A 20,184-nucleotide genomic window follows, 5' to 3' on the forward strand; every position below is an offset into this window, starting at 1 on the left:
TATCTTCAAACTTTCCACCCAGCTAGTCCGCCTACGAGTTTGTACAGGAGCTGATCTCCTAACACATTGCAACAGGTTGCCAATGACCTTCAGGCAGCAAATGCAAGACTGGTGATAGTAGGCAACAATCGGAGCAGAGTCAACAGGTGTTGGATTGCCTGAATTAGCAGCAAACGTAAGGTTTCTAGGGAGGGCAGACTGCTAGATGATCCCACATAGCTGGCAACAATGAGTGATGACGAAAATGCAGCTGATTGATTGATCAGAAACAGGTCATGTGGCTGAGATAGATGCAAACGCATTTGGGTGAGGTGATAAGGATGATGTCAATGCTGAGAAGACTCCCCGAATCAGGTCGCCTGGCTGGTAGACTGCACAAACAGCTGAGGCAGCACTCGGTGTAGTACTGCAGATCAAGGTATCCATCCGGACATGGGTGTAGACAGCAATAAGCATGGAGAGGGATGATGATAGCTGGCTGGAATGATGAATGAGGGATGAGAGATGCACTCACATAGGCACCTAGTTATAGAGGATTTGGGGTACACTTAACCTGTTGCCAAAAATAAGTCATTTAAGAATTCTACTAGTCACATATTAATGTGCTTTTGGGGCTGGTTTAAAGAAACTAAATTATGGGTTAATGAAAACCATAAATTTAGTCGGCTATCTGCAACTAGTGCCCCACCTTGTTCATGGTAGTCATCTTGATTCTGTTTGCTAAAATTCTTCGATCGAATTGAGTCTTTCGTGAAAATTCTTGCTTCTTAAAGTTTGATGATGTTACAATGGCCTGCTGCCTTTTATTACATTAGACTGAGATCTACTCAGGAATGCACTTTAGACATTGACACCTTTAAAATAAATAAAAAGTGTTTGCAAAATGTTTTTCAGGTAGCTATTTCAGGCGAATAGTATCAGACAATGAAACTTAGTCTAGACATCATGAAACTGCACCACATCAACTGGCAGTAGTATGTTTTCGCTGGTTGTTTTCTTCAAAGGATGCTGGTCCATGATTGGTGTACTACTTACTGCTGTAATTTCCAGTCCCCTAGACAATGTCGCTCCTCCTGAAGGAAAACTTAGACCATAATCAAAAGGGTCTGTTTGACTCTCCTGTAATTGTACTCAGCCAAAATACTAAGTAACATTGACTCACGAATCATGAGGGTTTATATGCGGTTTCCGTCATCTGATGCAACACGGTATTCAATGGGTCAAATGTGCAATCAACCATTTACTCATTTATCGATGAACAAACTCGTTTTCCCACAAGCACAAGACTCTCCTAGAGATAAAATGCCTGCCTGCTAAGAAACAAGATTGGCTGCATTTCTCTTATCTAATTTGATTACTTCACGCTTCTCATTCTTTTATACTTCTGACGATTAAGCCGTGGAAACGTGAGATCTAACCTTGTTTGGTGAGAAGCTTGTTGATCTGTTGATTGGAGGGCACGTCGAGGTAATCGCCATTGTACTGACGGTACATGGAGAAACGGCGCCTGGCCTTCATCCCCATGAAGGGCTCTTGGGTCTCCGTATCCTTGCTGAGCTGAGGCCTGATCCTCTCTTCCTCCTCTCCATCATCTCCGTCCGTGTGCTCTGAAGCTGGAGGAGGGGGAGCAGCCTGTATAGAAACTCTCCTCACGGATGACTTCCTGCCCTCCATTCTATCTCAGGGTGGGGCCTGCAATCACACGATCATGGCATCAACCTTAGGCAATTGCCATTATAGGTCTCTTACGTTGCTAAATTGAAAGCAAGCACTCTCTCGCCCCCTTGTTTCTGTACCGAAGGATTGTTTACTGTTAGAAGTATATATTGTTTTATGGAGACAGAGACGCAATGCGTGATTGCGTTGATGTTCGTTTACCCGAGGTATAAGGAGAAATGTTTTGCCCTCAACCATAAACAATCCCCGGCATCAAAGGATTTTGAGGCATCTTATTGAATGGGGATGATGTGGTGATGATCTAGATTCTCTTTGAGGGCTTGTATACGCACATGGATGCATTGCAGCCCTTTCACACAAATTGAGGATCAATGAGCCTTGGGAACACCAAGGTGATAATGTTCAATAACATACAAGCTTGTATAACTTAGCGCAGGGATCTGTCTAGTCTTGGAGGGGATATGGTTGAGTATGCTAGATCCTCTATATATTTGGGTGTCACGTTTATTGGACTTGCCTTACATTTAAAGACACCACTTGCCAAGTTGAATAGAGGTTATGCACCTATTGAAGCGCTCAAAGGGAAGTGGGCTTATGTTTAGTTCCACAAACCTTGAACCAAATTATGGTTGTTTGATGCATTAGTTAAACCAACCCCTATCTATGGAGATGGAACCCACGTTTTACAAAAAGACCTAAAAAGAGTATTCAAGGCCCATTAGTGATGATGATTGCTTGCATAATATGGAACTCATATGGAGGAGATCTTTAATACCCCATGAGATTGTCAAAGCACAAATAGGAGCAACACATATGATTATGGAACCTTGCTTATGTTCATTTGTGACTTGCTTACAAAGGATATGAAAGCTTACGAATATCCACGATTGGCATCATTTCCTCCAATGGGTCCCAATCTTCAATCTTCACTCCAAAAGCTTCTTGGACAACACCGCCTCCAATGCTTGAACTCCCGAACTTTGAGTGGCAACTATGGAAGCTCCCACAACCTCATAATCTCTAGGAAAGAGGCTCATCTGTAACATTCTAGCCGCTTGGGAATCACCGCCCCTCTCCCCTTATTAATAATAACCGAAATTTTTTTATTACCACCCCTCCCCTATCGTCACCGACAGGAAGAGGGAGTGGAGTCGGCAAACAAGAGGAAGAAGATGGCGAGGACAACGGCAGAGTTGCAGATGATGATGACGAGCATGGAGTCGACGATCATCACGAGGCCCACGGTGAATTGATGGGGGGAGGGGCACACGTGCACCACCTCACACACCCCCTCCCCCCTTACTATCTGTTCCCCCCCCCCCCCCCCCAGACAAATAGGGGAGACAACCTCTTGCCCCCCTCTTGTTGTCGAGAGAGAGAGAGAGAGAGAGAGACCCCTTGCTGCTGGACTAAGGAAGAAGAGGGAGAGAGAGGGAGAAGGGTGAGAGAGAAGAGGAGAAGAAAAAGAAAAGAAGAAGAGGGAGAGAGAGAGGGGAGGAGAAGAGGAGGAGAAGAAGAAGAGGGAGAGAGAGAGAGGAGGAGAAGAAGAGAGAGAGAGGGTAGAAGAAGGGGAGGAGAAGAAGAAGAAGAGGGAGGGAGAGAGAGAGAAGAAAAAGAGGAGGAGAAGAAGAAGAGGGAGAGAGAAGGAGAGAGAAGGCAAGAGAAGGAGAGAGAGAGAGTGGGTGAGAAACTCTCCGAAGGAACCCGTTCCTCTTCCCCTCCTTAGAGGGTGACCACACGTGTTGCTCTTCTCTCCATCTTTTTGCGAGTTTAACAATCCATCCTAAATCGAAAGGAGTCACCCCGCACACCATTTCTCCGACGAGAGAAAGAGAGAGCTTCGTAAGTTGAAAGTATGGCCCCAAAAAACGGTGGGAGACACGCATCAATGGTAATCCCGCATCCAACGATGGAGCCACCGGCCACGGCATTTTTGCGAATATGAATACAATGTCGGGTATGGATAATTCATATCTAAGTGTCTATGTACTAATTGCCATCTCCGTTATTCATTGAGACAAAGGGTATATTGCTTAGTTCATTTCAACAAGTAGCTTGAATTTATTTTTCGATAGTTAATGAACTCATAAGGGATCATAGGTAAATTCCTTCCACAACCATAGATGACCTTACATAGATTTATGTTTATGGCGCATTAAGGTTTGCACAAACCCATGTCCTCAAGTACTTTGCATCCCTGTGCTACATGACAAAGTCGTATGTGGCATAAAAGAACATATAAGGTTACTTAAGAGTTATGCACATAGACTGTGCATGCATGGGAAAGACACTATGAAACATGCACATAGACGGTGCATGCATGGAAAAGACACTATGAAACATGCATCAATGGTACACAAATTGATATTACATTAAAGTCTTGCTAATATCTTGAATTATTAGTTCATTGGGATCTTGAAGTCATGCATAGCTAGTACAAACAACAATCATTGGGATTAAGACTACGATGCCTTGAGATTCGCCAATAGTGATTATGTTTATCAATCCTATTCGAGATTGGGCTAGATGCAACAGTAACTCTAGGGCAAGCGAAGAGCTCAAGGATTAGGAAACCCTAAGTCAAAGGAAAGACCAATCCTTTTGTACTCGTTAGGAAGAAGGTTCGGTTATCAATCAAAGTAAGGGATTATTAGAAGTCATGTCTTGGGCAATGTCCTAGCTGAATGGAGGAAGTGTTAAGTAATTTTTGCATGGAATCACTTAGATCCCAAGGGGGAGAGCAAACACATGATAGAAGGTTAGCGCGACTATTCTTGCAATATTTGGAAAAGGATACCATTGTTTTGTGGATTGATTAGATAACGTTCTAAATGCTTTTGCATTAAACTGATTGTGGGATGTGAATTGGACGATTATTCCAAGAGCTTGTGTTTAATGGTAAATGTATGGCAAGGGTCTATAATGACAAGTTGCCATGGGAATAAAGGAATGTTCTTCTTGGAAGATGATATTAGGTTGATTGCCTTGTTTGTGCTTAGTTCTTAATTGGATTAATTAAGGAAGGATATTTTGCGTGGGTGGATCATCTCCAAGGTCAAGTTGTCGAGAGGGCACTGCTCGATTCACGGGCTAAAGGTCAAGTGGTGAAAAGGCCAACCACAGAAAGTGTGTCTCACTCATAGGTCCCTTGGGGTCAATGGAGCTTTGGACAACCCTTGCCAAGTTCGGAACGAAGTTGTAGACTGTTATGAGCCCAATGTCTGGAGGCGATACTAGATGGAAATTATGGTGCCATGTGATTTGGACCGAGTACTTATGTTGGACAGAAGGGATATATAATTCTCTTGTATGGGCAGGAGACAAAGATTAACTTGAAGATAAGTTATGGAACTTGTTTATCAAAAGGACTACTTACTCTATTTTTGTGTCTGTGCTGTAAATTACGCAAATAAACCCTGTTCCCTAAAAGGCCTATTTAAGAAACCTGATTTTGAATGTCACACATCCATGTAATAAGACCTAATTAGAAAACTAAAGCTATCAAGGGAAGCGGGTGGACAGAACTCCCAAGGGGTCCGTCCTATGGTAGGGTGGTCCTCTTCCAAGCACTCCAGTAGCTCCACAATCCAAGTGCAAGCTTCAAGCAAGCTCCATCCTCAAGCTCCACACTCCAAGCTTCATTGCCGTGAGCAAGAGAAGAGAAGAGAAGATGGAGAGCTTCTCCACCACAATCCCTCACCCTCACACACTCACTCCCTCACACTCTCACACTCCCTCTCTCAAGCAAGCAAGAAGAAGAAGAAGAGAGCTACTTTTGGCCATACACAAGAATGAGCTTCTCATTCACTTTTCAACTTTATATACAAAACCCTAAATCCCTTTTGGGCGGTCATCCCCTTATCCCTTTTTTTTACATGACCAGCCATGGCTAGGCCCTTTTCCCATTGTCATCCTATCTTCCTAGCTTCCTTCCTACTAATCATCTACTTTTACAATTTGCACACAGGTGAGAGCCTTGCGCTCTTAAAATAAATCATGGTGCGCCTTGCAGTCTTTTACAAAAATATTAACTTGTGCTTTTTCTTGTGCGCCTTTCTCCTTGATTTAGGACTTTTTCTACACTTCTTGTGTTTCCATATTTTTCTTGGCGCGCCTTTGTCTTCCTTTAACTTTTGCCTTGGTCTTGTCTTCTGCTTTAGATTTTCCAGATTTTCCACCTTGTTCATCTAAGGGTTAACAATTTCAATGAAGAGAAGATACGTAAACAACCCATCAAGACCATTAAGATATGCAAAGTAGTATTTCAGTAGGATAGAGAACCACCATATGAGCAGCATGTACAACCTATCTCACATAACATAGGGCTTGAAAACCCATCAAGACAATTGAGATATGTAGAGTAGTACTCTAGGAGGATGGAAAACCACCATATGAGCAACATATGCAACCTATCTCACGATGTAAGGCTTGGGTAGCTAGGAAAGGTTGAGGTGGAAGTGCTAGAATTGATTAGGAAACCTCCACAGTGATTAGGATAGGCAATTGGGACAAATAGATACTTAGGTTGAGATGATCTATGCACATCTCTAAACCACTAGAGAGATACACAACATTTCTAAATTATGTCATTGTTACATATTGTGGAGAGCCTTCATGTTATGTTGATATAATGACAAAGATGGTACTCATAAGCGGATAAAATATATGCAATCAAACATTAGGGGAGATATGGACTCAAAAAGGGTGCTTTAGCTTAGGAGTTAATGCTTTTCTAATGACAAGAGATTTGATGTGGAGCAATGGAAGAGGGGGTGTTGTGCAATTTCATCCACTCCTTTCCCCCCCGGGACCACCACAAGTAGTCTTATCCCCTTACCTCCACTTTTACCTCCCCCTCCCCCCTCCAACTTTTACCTCTAACAACATGGTTCCCATATTAGATGGGCCCACAATGTGTCCAAGAGTCGAGGGAAAGTTTTAAAATTTTTTCCTTCTCTCCCAAAAGGCTTTCTTTTTCCTCTAAAAACTCATTTCATCTTGGGTATAGTTAAAGAAAAGCTTTCTTTGTGTGTTTCTGGTGCACAGATCGGTCGCCGTATACACACGTAGTGAGCGTCAGAAGGTCTCCAATAACAAAAGAACTCTACTTTTTGCACACAAATCAATGTAGAAAGCTTGCACGACATGAACAAGAGACCAATTGGGTGCAATCTCCTCCCATGCCTTGTGTGAGCACTCCACAAAGCATATATTTCATATATTATTCATCTTCAAGCTCAAATAATAGCCCAAACTATAAAATAGCACGCTTAAGCTTTTGAGTTTGCTTTTGTACCAATAAAGAATTAAAGCTAATGGGCGCCCAAGAAGCCAGGCGATACCCATATACAATGTCCAATACAAATATTTAAATCATGCGCCCATGCGTATACAAAAATAATAAATAAATATCAAGCTCTTTAATAAATAAGCGCGACAAAATATAGGCGTCATGCCTAAGATACACGCCCATAAAAAATATTGACGATAACTTGAATACACGCTATCCTCCAATGCTTTCCACTGCCACCACTACTTGCTCTACACATCAACTGAAGCATTCACAATTATTAGAAAAATAATACAATTAAACTGACAAAAGTGAATACCTAGCAGTCTTTAGCTACATAAATAAATTGGTTAGAAATCAATCCTAATCTTAATTTATCACGAGTGCGCACTCTAAACTCATAAACATTTATTAATTTAAATATGTATTTTGCAAAATCACCCGCTATGGAATCACCCATGTTCACACAAAATTAACAAAACGCCCGAAAAGGATAGGCATCCCTATTGACTTCTCGCACAAAGAATCCACTTTGTGTATGAGCCCCAGTAATAAAAGTTTACGGAATCCACTGCAAAACCCCACGGAATCCATCGTGGCACGGAATCCACCGTGGAATATGCCTCCTGGCATCATACCCCTGGGGTGGGATAGCAATTGTCCTCAATTGCTATTAGCTCAATGTGAAGCTAACAGAGTGGGGAAAGCATTTAAGTCTCTAGCGTGCATCCATTGGGCCTCTTCAATAGGATGGTTTTTAAATTGACCAAATATCTAGAATATCTACGGCCAGTTCTAGTGGTCATAAAGTCAGTATCTATAATAGTTTCAAGCTCAAGGATTTCAGTTTCATCATCTAGCAAAGGAGGGTTTTCATAGACAGGGTGTACAAGTAATTGGCCTCTAAAGGGTCGTAATAAACTGATATGAAAGGTGTTGTGGATTTTCCAATGTTGTGGTAGTTCTAGTTTAAATGCATTGTCATTGATTTTGTGTATGATCTTGAATGGTCCATAAAATCTAGGTACTAATTTCACAACTGGGTGTTTATCTACACTTTGTAATCTTCATTTTTCTATGCATAACCAAATATAATCATCAACTTTAAAAGTCATAGCCTATCTTTTCTTATTTGCTTGTTTTGTATATGATTGCTGGGCTTTGGCAATCATATATTTAACTTCATAAAAAATAGTAGCATGCATGTTAGCAATATCATCAACAGTTTGAATTTTGTTTGATAATGATGCAACAGATGTAGGCAATCGATATCCATAAATAATTTCAAATGGTGCTTTCTTTGTAGCTGTGTGTGGTGTATTGTTATATGCAAACTGAAGTAAATGTAGATGTGTATCCCATGTGTGTGGTTTTGAAATGGTGTAAGCACGTGAAAGATCTAAAATAGTACTGTTAGTAGCTTCTGTTTGACCGTTTGTTTTAGGATCAAATGCAGATGAAAAATCAATCTTTGTTCCTAAAGTTAGCAAACAAAGTAATCCAAGAATTGTTACAAAATCTAGAATCACGATCAGAAATAATAACTTTTGGTAAACCATGGTTAGTGAAAACAGTTTTCAAAAACAATTGAGCAGCTTGAGATGCAGTTAAAGTAGTGTTAGGTAAACCAGTGATAAAATCCATTGAAATCTGTTCCCATGGTCATGATGGAGTAGATAATAGCATTAATAAACCATATTGTTTACCATGGTGTCTTTTAACTCGTTGACAAACTAAACATTCAGATACAAAGTTAGATACATCAGTGTCCATATGTGGCCAATAAAAATCTTCAGTCAATGTACGCAAAGTAGATATAATTCCTCTATGACCTTAATATGGAGGACAATGAATCTCATTCAAAACAAATGATCAAAATGGAACAGTCACACATAATCTTTTTTCATAAAATATGAATCCATTATTATAAGATAGTGAATCAATAGGAATCCAATTATTTGCAACTAATTTATTCCAATCAGCTTGAAAAGTAAGATCCTGATGATAAGTATCTTTCATAGGGATAAGGGAATCAAATGATATCACATAAATATTATGAATTGTCGGCCTTCTACTTAAAGCGTCAGCTACAACATTCTCTTTTCCTGGTTGATATTGTATAAGAGGATGAAAACTTTGAATGAAAGCTGCCCATTTAATGTGTTGGTCAGATATTTGTGGTTGACTAAGGAGATGTCTAATGCTTTGTTGGTCAGTTTTGATCATAAATTCAGTTCCCATTAAATAATGTTTCCATTGACATAAGGCTTGTACTACAACTAGCAATTCTTTATCATAGGTAGAATATTTAAGTTCAGATGGTTTGAGTTTACAGCTAGAGTAGGCTATGGGATGATTATCTTGCATAAGGACGGCTCCTATTCCAGATCCACTAGTGTCAGTAACTACTAAAAAGAATAGTCTATTGAAGTCAGGTAGTTGTAATACAGGAGCATGGGTTAAAGTATGTTTTGATAAATCAAAGGATTTTTGTTGATTATCAGACCAGTTATTCACAATACCCTTCTTTAAAAGTTTTGTCAAAGGTAATGCAAGTAATGAGAAATTTCGCACAAACTTTCTGTAAAAACTAGCAAGACCTAGAAAATAACGTAACTCATGCACATTTTTGGGTATAGGCCAATTTAGAATTGCTTCTGTCTTTTTAGGGTCAACTTTAATACCTTCTGATGAAACCATGTGTTTTAGATATTCAATTTCTGTTTGAAAGAATTCACTCTTTTCAGGATTAGCATACAATTGATTTTCTTTTAACAACTTGAAAACTAAAGACAGATGTTCATAATGCTCATTTTCATTTTTACTGTATACCAATATATCATCAAAGAATACTATGACACAATGCTGATGTTTCAGAAATATGCGATTCATCATACGACTAAATGTAGCTGGTGCATTAGTTAGACCGAAAGGCATAACTAGAAATTCACAGTGTCCAAATTGTGTTCTAAATGCAGTTTTGAATATATCAGATTTATCCAATCTTACTTAATGATAACCAGATTTAAGATCTATCTTACTGAATATGGCAGATCCTTATAGTTTATCCATAAGATCATCTACCCTAGGAATTGGATATCTATTCTTAACAATAATTTTATTTAGGGCATGATAATCAATGCACATACGATAAGTATTCCTCTTCTTCTTTACTAATAAAACAGGTGCATCAAATGGAGAACTACTAGGTCTAATTAATCCTCTGTTAAGCAATTCTTCTATTTGATTTTGAATTTCTTTCTGTTCAATTTGGTTATGCCTATATGGTGCTTTACATGGTGGTTGTGTCCTAGGAATTAAATCTATTTTGTGATCTTCAGGATGTGAAGATGGTAGTCCAGGTGGTAAATCAGCAGCAAAACAATCTTGAAATTAGGCAAGAAATTGTGTACGTCTAGGATGCATTTGTTTTTTTTTAGCTTGAAGTTCATTCACCCATATTAAATAAGATTTGCTACTTTTATGTAATGCACGTTTAGCATGAGTATGAGTAAGCAGTGGAAAATTATTGGAAGCATGCATACCATGCAATATGATTTGTTTTCCTTGAGAATAAATTTTAATTGAATGCATAGAATAATCTATGTCAGGATTGTATTGATGACGCCAAGGCATTCCTAAGATAATGTCACTAGACTGTAAAGGTACAACTAAGAAATTTCTTCGTTCAATATAATCACCAATTTTAATTTCTAAATTATGCACCTCTTATGTTCCATTATATCTCATACCCAGGAATGCAGCCTTGATGCGATAATGTGTAGAAACAGTTTGCAGAAATAAAGTCATGTGTGCTCCCATCATCATGTAAAATAGTCTTTTTTTTACCATGCACAAAACATTTCATTATTAACAAAGAATGTGGAGTTGGCATACCTGGCAAAGTATTCGAAGTAGTACCAATGTCGTCATCATCTTCCGTAAAATCCGACATTTCCTCTCGTTCTTCTTCTTCGATTGCTCCAAGATAATTGATATGGACATGTGGCTTTTTGGTTTGGCAATTGGCTGCTAGATGTCCAGGTTGATGGCATTTGTAACAAACTATGGGTTTGGCTTTAGATACATTATTGGTAATGCAAAAAGTTTAGGAATGTTGGGATTTGATTGTGAGGATGGCTTAATAGGGTTTGGATTGGTATTTGATGGCAAAGCAGGTGGTCGTATCCAAGACTTACGGAATGAAGATGGAAGAAAACGACTTTGATTGAATCTTTGAAAATTTGAATTGAATTGTTTGGAACCATAGTTACCATTATTTGGAAATTGTTGTGGTCACTTGTCTCTTCCGCGAATCTTTTCTTCAGTGTCATGAGCCAAGGAAATTGCATCTTCAAGGGTTGTTGGCTTGAACATATTGACTTCAGCATAGAAATGTCCAAGTAGGCCAGACATAAACTTGCGTTTATGAGTTGCTTCAGGTACATCTTCGAGCATTTGGAGTTGCAATAGGGCATTCCAGAAACGCTCAGTGTATTGGGAAATAGGTTCGCGATCTCTTTGCTGTAGAAGATCCCATTGCTTGATGGCTTTTTCATGGAATTGAGGAGGAAGGAAATTCTGCAAAAACTTCTTTTGGAAAGTCTCCATGTAGTAGGGCAATCAATGCTCTTGTGGATCACAGTCCACCATAAGGATGCTTGATCAACTAAATGGTTAGTGACACATTTAATTTTATCTTTCTCAGCATATGTTTCTTCATGGAAGTAATCATCAAATTGACTGATAAAAGCAAGTACAATCTTTCCATCGTGTATTCCATTGAAAGTACGAAATTTGAAGTTTCTTTTACTTATCTTTGTTTCCTTGTGGATGGATTGGGCTTCAAGTGTTGCGTCGATGGTACGTCGTATAAGATCTTCGGGTTGCGATCCATCTTGGTCGGTGGTAGATCATTGCAGATTGGCCAATTGAACTTGCAAAGCTTATCGGGCTCTTCGTTCTTCATCGAGCTGCATCATAATCAAATCCAACTTTTGCTCCATCGTTGGTTCGGGTAAATCACCTTTAGCCATAAAATCATCCATGTTTTGTTCAGTCATCCTATAAAATCCAAAAGACCTCACACTCTCAAAAATCTTATTAGTGGGATGAGCGTAGCTCAAAGGCGGGTATACAAGGCTTGTAAATTTTGTTTGGCTTTTGTAGTCTTTGTCCTTTACGTATGCGGAATTCGTTGTCACAACCGTCGTCCAAGAGAATAATGTTGCGTAGAAACTGCGTATGAACTTCTGTTCTTGCTGAAATAGGTTCAGCAAGTCTGCAGGTGTGAATAGAGTCTACCAGAGAGCAATAAACTAATTCTGTGCTTCTGCGTGTGAACTGCCCCTTTGAGAGTTGTTGAAGTAAGTCTTTAGTGACCTCTGTGACTTAAGTAACTTGCAGGAGTAAGTAAGCTTAGTATTAAAAAGCTTAAGGAAACCAAGTCGATTTTCCAGGATGTTAGGATGTTGGCGACGGATTCGATGCTGTTCAGGACATACTCTTGCCACCGATTTAAAAATTTGTTTGAAGCTTTTTAAAGCTTACTATTAAGCTTAATAAGCTTTAAGTTAAAGCTTTAAAGCTTTTTGGCTATGGAGGCTTACTGTTTATCTGTTTGAACGACTTGATGAAGGAGATATCTGCGTGGTCCTCCGCCTATAGAGGCTTGTCCTTCGTGATCAGAGAGTGCAGATGGGGGTTCTTGACCACCAGGAATATGCTGGTATCGACCGTTTGCGACGAAACCGACTGTAGAGCTCAATCGTTCTAGGAGCTCCGCCTTCGCGCAAGATGGTAAGCGATTGGAAGCTCTTGATCTTAGCTTTGCTCTAATACCACTGGTGCACAGATCGGTCGCCGTATGCGTACGTAGTGAGTGTCAGAAGGTCCCCAAGAACAAAAGAACTCTACTTTTTGCACACAAATCAATGTAGAAAGCTTGCACGACATGAACAAGAGACCAATTGGGTGCAATCTCCCCCCATGCCTTATGTGAGCGCTCCACAAAGCATGTATTTCATATATTATTCATCTTCAAGCTCAAATAATAGCCCAAATTACAAAATAGTACGCTTTAGCTTTTGAGTTTACTTTTGTGCCAATAAAGAATTCAAGCTAATGGGCGCCCAAAAAGTCAGGCGGTACCCAAATACAATGTCCAATACAAATATTTAAATCGTGCGCCCATGTGCATACAAAAATAATAAATAAATATCAAGCGCTTTGATAAATAAGCGCGATAAAATATAGGCGCCATGCCTAAGATACGCGTCCATAAAAAATATTGACGATAACTTGAATACACGATATCTTCCAATGCTTTCCACTGCCACCACTGCTTGCTCTACACATCAACTGAAGCATTCACAATTGTTAGAAAAATAATACAATAAAACCGACAAAAGTGAATACCTAACAGTCTTCAACTACATAAATAAATTGGTTAGAAATCAATTCTGACCTTAATTTATCACGAGTGTGCACTCTAAACTCATAAACGTTTATTAATCTAAATATGTATTTTGCGGAATCACCCACTATGGAATCACCCATGTATATACAAAATTAACAAAACGTCCGAAAAGGATAGGTGTCCCTATCGACTTCTCGCACAAAGAATCCACTTTGTGTATGAGCCCCGGTAATAAAAGTTTACGAAATCCACTGCAAAACCTCATGGAATCCACCGTGGCACGGAATCCACTGTGGAATATGCCTCTTGGCATCAGTTTCTCCAAGAACTGCTTATTCTTTTAGCATTCTCCCTTTCCACCCCACAAATCAATCCATTAGATATTTCCACTATATCCTTACTTCAATAGCCACAACTATAGCTACAAAGTCACCATTTTGAATTGGTGCTCCACAGCCACCATTTGTCTCTTTCTTGCACTTAGTTCCTTGCCTTCTTCCTCCCAAGAACTACAAGTCTCTTCTTTTGTTGAAATCATTTTGATGGAATTTGCAAGTCATTAATGACACCCTTGAGATTCTATGAATGTTATTTGTATCCATAATACAAAAGATGAGTATGAAAAATGGTTAGAAGCAATGTTCAAGAAAGATTCATGGGTCAAGCAGCCACGGGGGATTCACTAGTAGTAATAAGGAGACATCACTTGCGTGCAAGAAATATATGAAAATACCCCTTATCTACCCCCTACTTATGGGATCTTACCTTATAAAGTGTACTTTTCTTCCCTTAAATAACCCCCTCTCCCTTACACTCACGTGGTACCATACGGTAAACCCTAGTGGACCCCCCGGGCAAGTAGTAAGCCCTCATCAAGTAAGACATCATGACTTATTGAAATACTTAGAAAGGTAGATTGCTTGGGTTTAAGAAGGTTAGAGATGGCGGTCTAGTTGCAGTAACACACCATGTATACATTGCAAGCCCTCATTAAGTAAGACATCATGATTTATTAAAATACTTAGAAACGTAGATTTCTTGCGTTTAAGAAGGTTAGTGTAACATGCCCGCCTATCGGTTGTCCAAGCACATTTTAGCGGTCCATCGAGAAACGAATCTAAGCGCCACCGTCCGGCACTCCCAAGGAATGTTTTGGGGTTTGTTGCCTAGGGTTTCCCGAGTTTGCCTTGCAATGAAATGTTCACGGCCAAACCCACTAGGATCAACCTGAAATATGGGTTCCTAGGGCCAAGGTCTCCTAACAACATTCTAGCGTTGGGTTTTGGACATCCTACTTTACGCAAAGATACCCAATCCAAAGTAGACCCATGCCGCACTTGGCTCAAAGGAAATGGAAAATGAGAGGGATGCGCGCTCAACCTCTCTGCTGTAGGGAATAGTCCCATTTCGGTCCCCTAAAATGGCATGAATCGGGTTCTAACTTAACAATACCTAAAGTCAAATGGCGATAAATCCTTGTGAGAAGCCTCCGAGTTTTCTAGGACCACCCTGCCATAGGACAGGATCCATAGATTCCGTCCACCCGCTTCCCTTGATAGCTTTAGTTTTCTAATTAGGTCCTACCACATTTATGTGCGACATTTAAAATCAACTTCATTAATTAAGCCTTTTAGGGAATAGGGATTGTTCACGTACTTTACAACATAGACACGAAAAAAAAACAAGCAGTCCTTTTGACAAATAAGTTCCTTAACTTATCTTCAAGTTAATCTTTGTCTCCTGTCCATATAGGAGAATTATATATCCCTTCTGTCCAACAGAAGTACCCGGTCCGAATCACATGGCACCAAAATTTCCAACCTTTATCTAGAATAGGATCTTCCAATGCCTTAAACGTTAGGCTCTACAGCTCCGTTCCGGACTTGGCAAGGGGTGTCCAGAGCTCCACTGACCCCAAGTGACCTAGGAGTGAGACACAACTTCCGTGGTTGGCCTTTTCATCACTTGACCTTCGGCTCGTGAATCGAGTAGTGCCCTCTTGGGGTAATCCGCAGTGCGATCTTGGAGATGATCCACCCATGCAAAATATCCTTCCTTAATTAATCCAATTAAGAATCAAGCATAATCAAGGCAATCAATCCTAATATCACCTTCTAGGAAAACATTCCTCTATTTCCATGGCAACTTGTCATTACAGACCCATGGCATGCATTTGCCATCAACACAAGCCTTGGAATATTTATCCAAATCACAATGCAACAATCATTTGATTGAAAGAAAAACATTTAGGGTGTTGTTCAATCAACCAACAAAACTAATTGTATTTTTTCCAAACAATACAAGAATAGATGCGATAATAATTCCATCACATATTCACTCTTCCCCTTGGGATCAAAGAGCGATTCTATGCAAAATTTACTTAATACTTGTATGCACAATTTATAATGTTATTCTTTTTACGATTGTGCTATTCATAACCCCTGATTGATTGCTCTATCAATGAATAAGCCATATGCAACTAAGTGCAACTAACTTTCCTTAATAAATGCACTCTGCAAACTCCATCTTTCAAATATGTGAGAAGAGTCCTATCCCTTCCCATGACCTGTTATCGTCCATCATAGTATGGAGCCTAATGTATCTCATGTGAGAATCAAAGCAAGCATCTATCAATTTAGAAATACATTACTTATGATCGGAACCGTAGTTGGATTGATAGTGATACCTTCGCCTAAAGCTTTGTTGCTAGTTGTAGGATTGCCACCCGCACGCAACATTCTTTGCTTGGAGGCCATCGTCCCGCAAGTAGACTCAAGAGATTAAGAAGGCGGAATAGATTCGAGATGGGAGTGTAAGAGAAGATGGCTAACTCGAGGATCAAGATAGACGGAATTGAGCTAACTCTCTTCCTTGCAGCCTCTCGAGGTGACTATTCTCTCTCTCTCTCTCTTTCACACACACACACATACACACAAAATCTCTTGGAGGGGTATCCTTCTCTCTACCACTCTCTTGTAGCCTCTCGGGGTCTCCTTATGCTCTCTTATGTCTCCCCATGCCTCATATTTATAATGAATTAGAGAAGAGGGGATGAGATTGGGAACAAGAATGGAGGGGCTCTTGGAAGAATCAATGATCTGATGCTTAGATCATAAATCTGATGGTTGCATTGGCTCCAAAAGGGGGGTAAAACTCTAAGACGCTTTGGTTAGAAAGCTTTTAGATCACTTCTTCTTTCTCTCCTTGTTCGAAGTGTTGTCTATTGCCTGTAGACTGCGATCGCGATGCGTGTGATTTCACCAATCACTCTCTTTATCTTTTTTCTTTTTATAAAATCTCGAAAACTAACTAAAACATCACTGTTCTTTTCTTTTAAATGACATCCAGTTCTATCTTTTTAGGATAATATCTAAAATATCTAGAATATGCTAGTTTTACCTAAAATCTAATATTTTTGGACCATCCAAAGTATATACATCAATACTAGTGATTAATAAGGCTTATAAGTCTCATTCATGTTGTAAGTTCCGTGAAGGGTGGGTACAGTCCTTGTCAATTCGAGAAAAATATTAGATTTACGAGTCTAAATTTTTAAATATATTTTAATTAAATAAAAAATATTATCTATTAATGTTAGTTAGTTTTTACCTTAGTTAGTTTTTAGTTAGTAATCTTGACTAACTAACTTTCAAACTAACCAACTAACTTTTATTGCATGGAAATATTACAGTTAGAGATGGCGGTCTAGTTGCAGTAACACAACATGTATACATTGCAAAGGATTTGAAGCTTGCTCCCCATGATACACGTTATGTATATTGTTTAATTGTAAGTATATATTGTAATACTCCTTTTCTTCGTTATTTTTCTTTGAACTCATGAATTTCATCTACTTATGTGTATATTCTCTCCTTATATATATATTCTCATCAAATTTTAATAAAGGAACAACCCTCGAGGAGCTAATAGGAACATATGAATCTTTTGGATGTTGATTTAGGCAAAACCTTGATGGGGTTGGGAAGTCTTCATAAAGCCTTCTTAACTCTAACTTTTCTTAACGAGTATAAATATCTAGTGTCTACATTTCTAAATCCATATGATGCTCTTGGACTTCTTCCTTGCCCACCATTCAACTTGATTGAGTGGCTAATCCCTAATCAATGAATCATGTGGTTATTGGCAACAAAGACATTAAATGATATTCACAGCTCCATGAAGTTCTCCAAATCTTCAAGATTTGTGACCCTTTCTGGTTTGTGCCAATTCATATTCTCATGAATATCTTTAAAGCTACTAATCTACATCTATGTTTATTTTCAAAGCTACATGTTGAAGAGTTCTCCTCCACATCTATTTTTAGAAAAGGTTGGGATAAGGTGGACAATGTGCATAGAGGTGATGTGTACTCATGTAAGGTGCACACTAGCATTAAATTTTGTTACTTGATTGCATGTTCTTCATTGTACAAGTGTTTCCATCATCAATAGTGGATGAAAAATAAAACAATTGGATACATTTAACTCCAATAAAGATGGAGGTCCAACCTTTCATATTGAAATTTATATGCCAATGTGGTTAGTAGAGAAATTCTCGATGAACAAGTATTGGAGCTTAATAAATATACATGAACATTTAACTTTGGTAAGGAGTGTATATAATCTTCTATATTTTGATGGCTGCATAAAAGTTTGGCCTTTTTTCCAAGTTGGAAGAAGAATAGAGAAGACCATCATGGTAACTATTGCTTTGCATGGAGTTGGGCTCTCTATATATGTGAGACTTCATGTTTCTCATTATTATATTTCCTAGCTTTCTTTGTGTCTCTCCCTCTCATCTCTTGTGACCCTTGCTCCTCTCACCTCTTCCTTATCCAATTTACATGCATGGAGGACTTCCCATTCCCTAGATTCATGGTTTTTTTTTTGAAAGAATAGAATTTAGAGGCAAGAAAAACCTCTTCTAGATTATAAACTCTTAGATCTCACACAATGATACAATTCTCTATTATGTGTCTAGCTTTAAAGGGGTTGCTGATTACATGAACTTCCATCTTCAGGAGTAGCTAGTGATATTTATAGGATTCAATGAGGATTGGATCCCTTGTGGCCTCCTAATGTATATAAACAAAGATAATGCCTTTAAAAAGTGGCTTTCTAGGTTTGTGAAAAACCTATCTCTTGTGTTTTATAACAAAAGAATTGAGCTAGGAGCTAGGGCACTTGGATATGGCATAGCCTGTCATTAATACCACTCATGGATAGCCACTTTTGTCCTCCTAAATGAGCTCGATGATCCCCCTACTCTACAAATCAACATAGAGGGTCAAGTTGTTGGCATACTCAAAGATGTCCCTAATCTCAAGCTAGAATATCTCAATCAAGCAGAATAAGAGGAGGCAACATTAAAAGCTCTTGCCATAGTCCTTCCCCCCCGTCAAGGGCTCATTTGTAGCCATTGGTACTAGTCTAGGAGAGGAAGATTTTGAGGTGTCCTCCATTTAGAGTGTGCCAAGAGGCTACTTTATAGCTTGGGACGAGATGGATGTGAGCATGGATGTAGACTTGATGTAGCCCCATCAAAATATTTGATGTCCTTATAGAGTTCCTCTTCCTCCACCATGTGGAGAAGATGTTTGGTCTAAGGGAGGATGGGGCACTCCTTATGTGGGCAACACCATGTGAGTTCTCATTAGACACCATGCAAATCTTGTGAACTCCCTCCACCTCCCCCAAGCTTGAAGAGATTAAGGGCATCCTTAATGTGCTAGTGGTCATAATTAAGACCTTGGGGAAAGCTACAAGTAGGGAAAAAGAAATCAAGGTAACTTGTGCTAGGGTGGATGCAATGAGATGCCCCCACCACTCCACCTCAAGGAACCCCTTAGCACATTAGATGAGTCTAGATCCAATGTTGACCTAACCAAAGAGGTTGATATTGAAGTTGATGAAGCTTGAGAGATAAATTCTAATAGCTTATATGTGTTTCTTATTTGGTTAATAAAAAACCACTATGGTTTTCTCAATTGTGAGCTGTGTTGTGGATATATATGACTTTACTACCAGGTATGGGGATTGAGGGGCATTTGGAAGAGATGGTGCCTATATAGGGTAAATCCCCCTTCAATATATTGTTGTGATCCATATTGATTACACCCCCATTGCTCATGCCCAACTCATAATTCTCAAAGCACTCTCCAAGGTGCTGTATATATTAAGTATCACCTCTATAGCTAACAAGGTCATCCTTATTGAGAAGGACTTGGTGTATTTTCAGCATGTGCTTACATGGGAGAAGGAATTAGTGAGACACATTTTTAACATGTGTTTACATGGGAGAATTGTGAGCTTCATGGCTGTGGGAAGTGCTTTGGAGGCTCCAAAAGTGGAGATAGTGGCCATTTGGTGCAATGATAATTGTTGAAATAAAGAGACACTAGCAGCCAAAGCCATTAAAAATTTCCCTTTTAAAACCAATTGATTGTTTTTGTACTGCCGCTACAAGCTACACTGGTGCGTGGCTACAAAGCCCCTTTATGTTAAAATATTTGCAATGCTAATATATTTTCTTCTTTCTATGTGACTTTTACATGCAACGAGTATCTCAATCTTATTTCTCTTCAACTTGTGTAAGGAACAATTGAAGAGTGATGTTATCCATTTAACGCTACCTAAAGTCTTTGAAGTTTGTAATATCTAAACTACATTTTAAATTAGACCAAGGGATTTTGAAGCATTTGCAACATGTAACTTACTTGACTAAAAAAGTATCCTCAATGTTATTGTTGACTTTTTGGCCCTCCCTAGATGTTAATATTATTTATAACAATGATTGGCAT

The 20,184-nt window shown here is 39.1% G+C and overlaps 1 protein-coding gene and 1 pseudogene across 2 annotated transcripts in view; one reads left to right on the forward strand and one right to left on the reverse strand.

Moving 5' to 3' along the window:
* Positions 1-2,027, reverse strand: part of LOC148029849 (myosin heavy chain-like protein) — a 59,813-nt gene extending 57,786 nt beyond the window's left edge. Inside the window, exons 1-2 of one of the 2 annotated variants that reach the window (XM_087686166.1) lie at positions 1,879-2,027; positions 1,419-1,692 (exon numbers count right to left, since the gene is read on the reverse strand). In XM_087686166.1, the coding sequence (XP_087542292.1) occupies positions 1,419-1,674 (256 nt within the window). In that variant the 5' untranslated portion in view covers positions 1,675-1,692; positions 1,879-2,027. Of the gene's footprint in view, positions 1-1,418; positions 1,693-1,796 lie in introns of both variants that reach the window. The other variant, XM_087686167.1, reaches the window with a different exon arrangement.
* Positions 1-20,184, forward strand: part of LOC148029847 (polyubiquitin-like) — a 258,440-nt pseudogene that overhangs the window by 222,159 nt on the left and 16,097 nt on the right.

Source organism: Lygodium microphyllum, chromosome 10, assembly GCF_053477565.2.
Source record: "Lygodium microphyllum isolate KBCC chromosome 10, Lygodium_microphyllum_v1.1.10, whole genome shotgun sequence".
In the NCBI taxonomy this organism is placed as follows: Eukaryota; Viridiplantae; Streptophyta; class Polypodiopsida; order Schizaeales; family Lygodiaceae; genus Lygodium; species Lygodium microphyllum.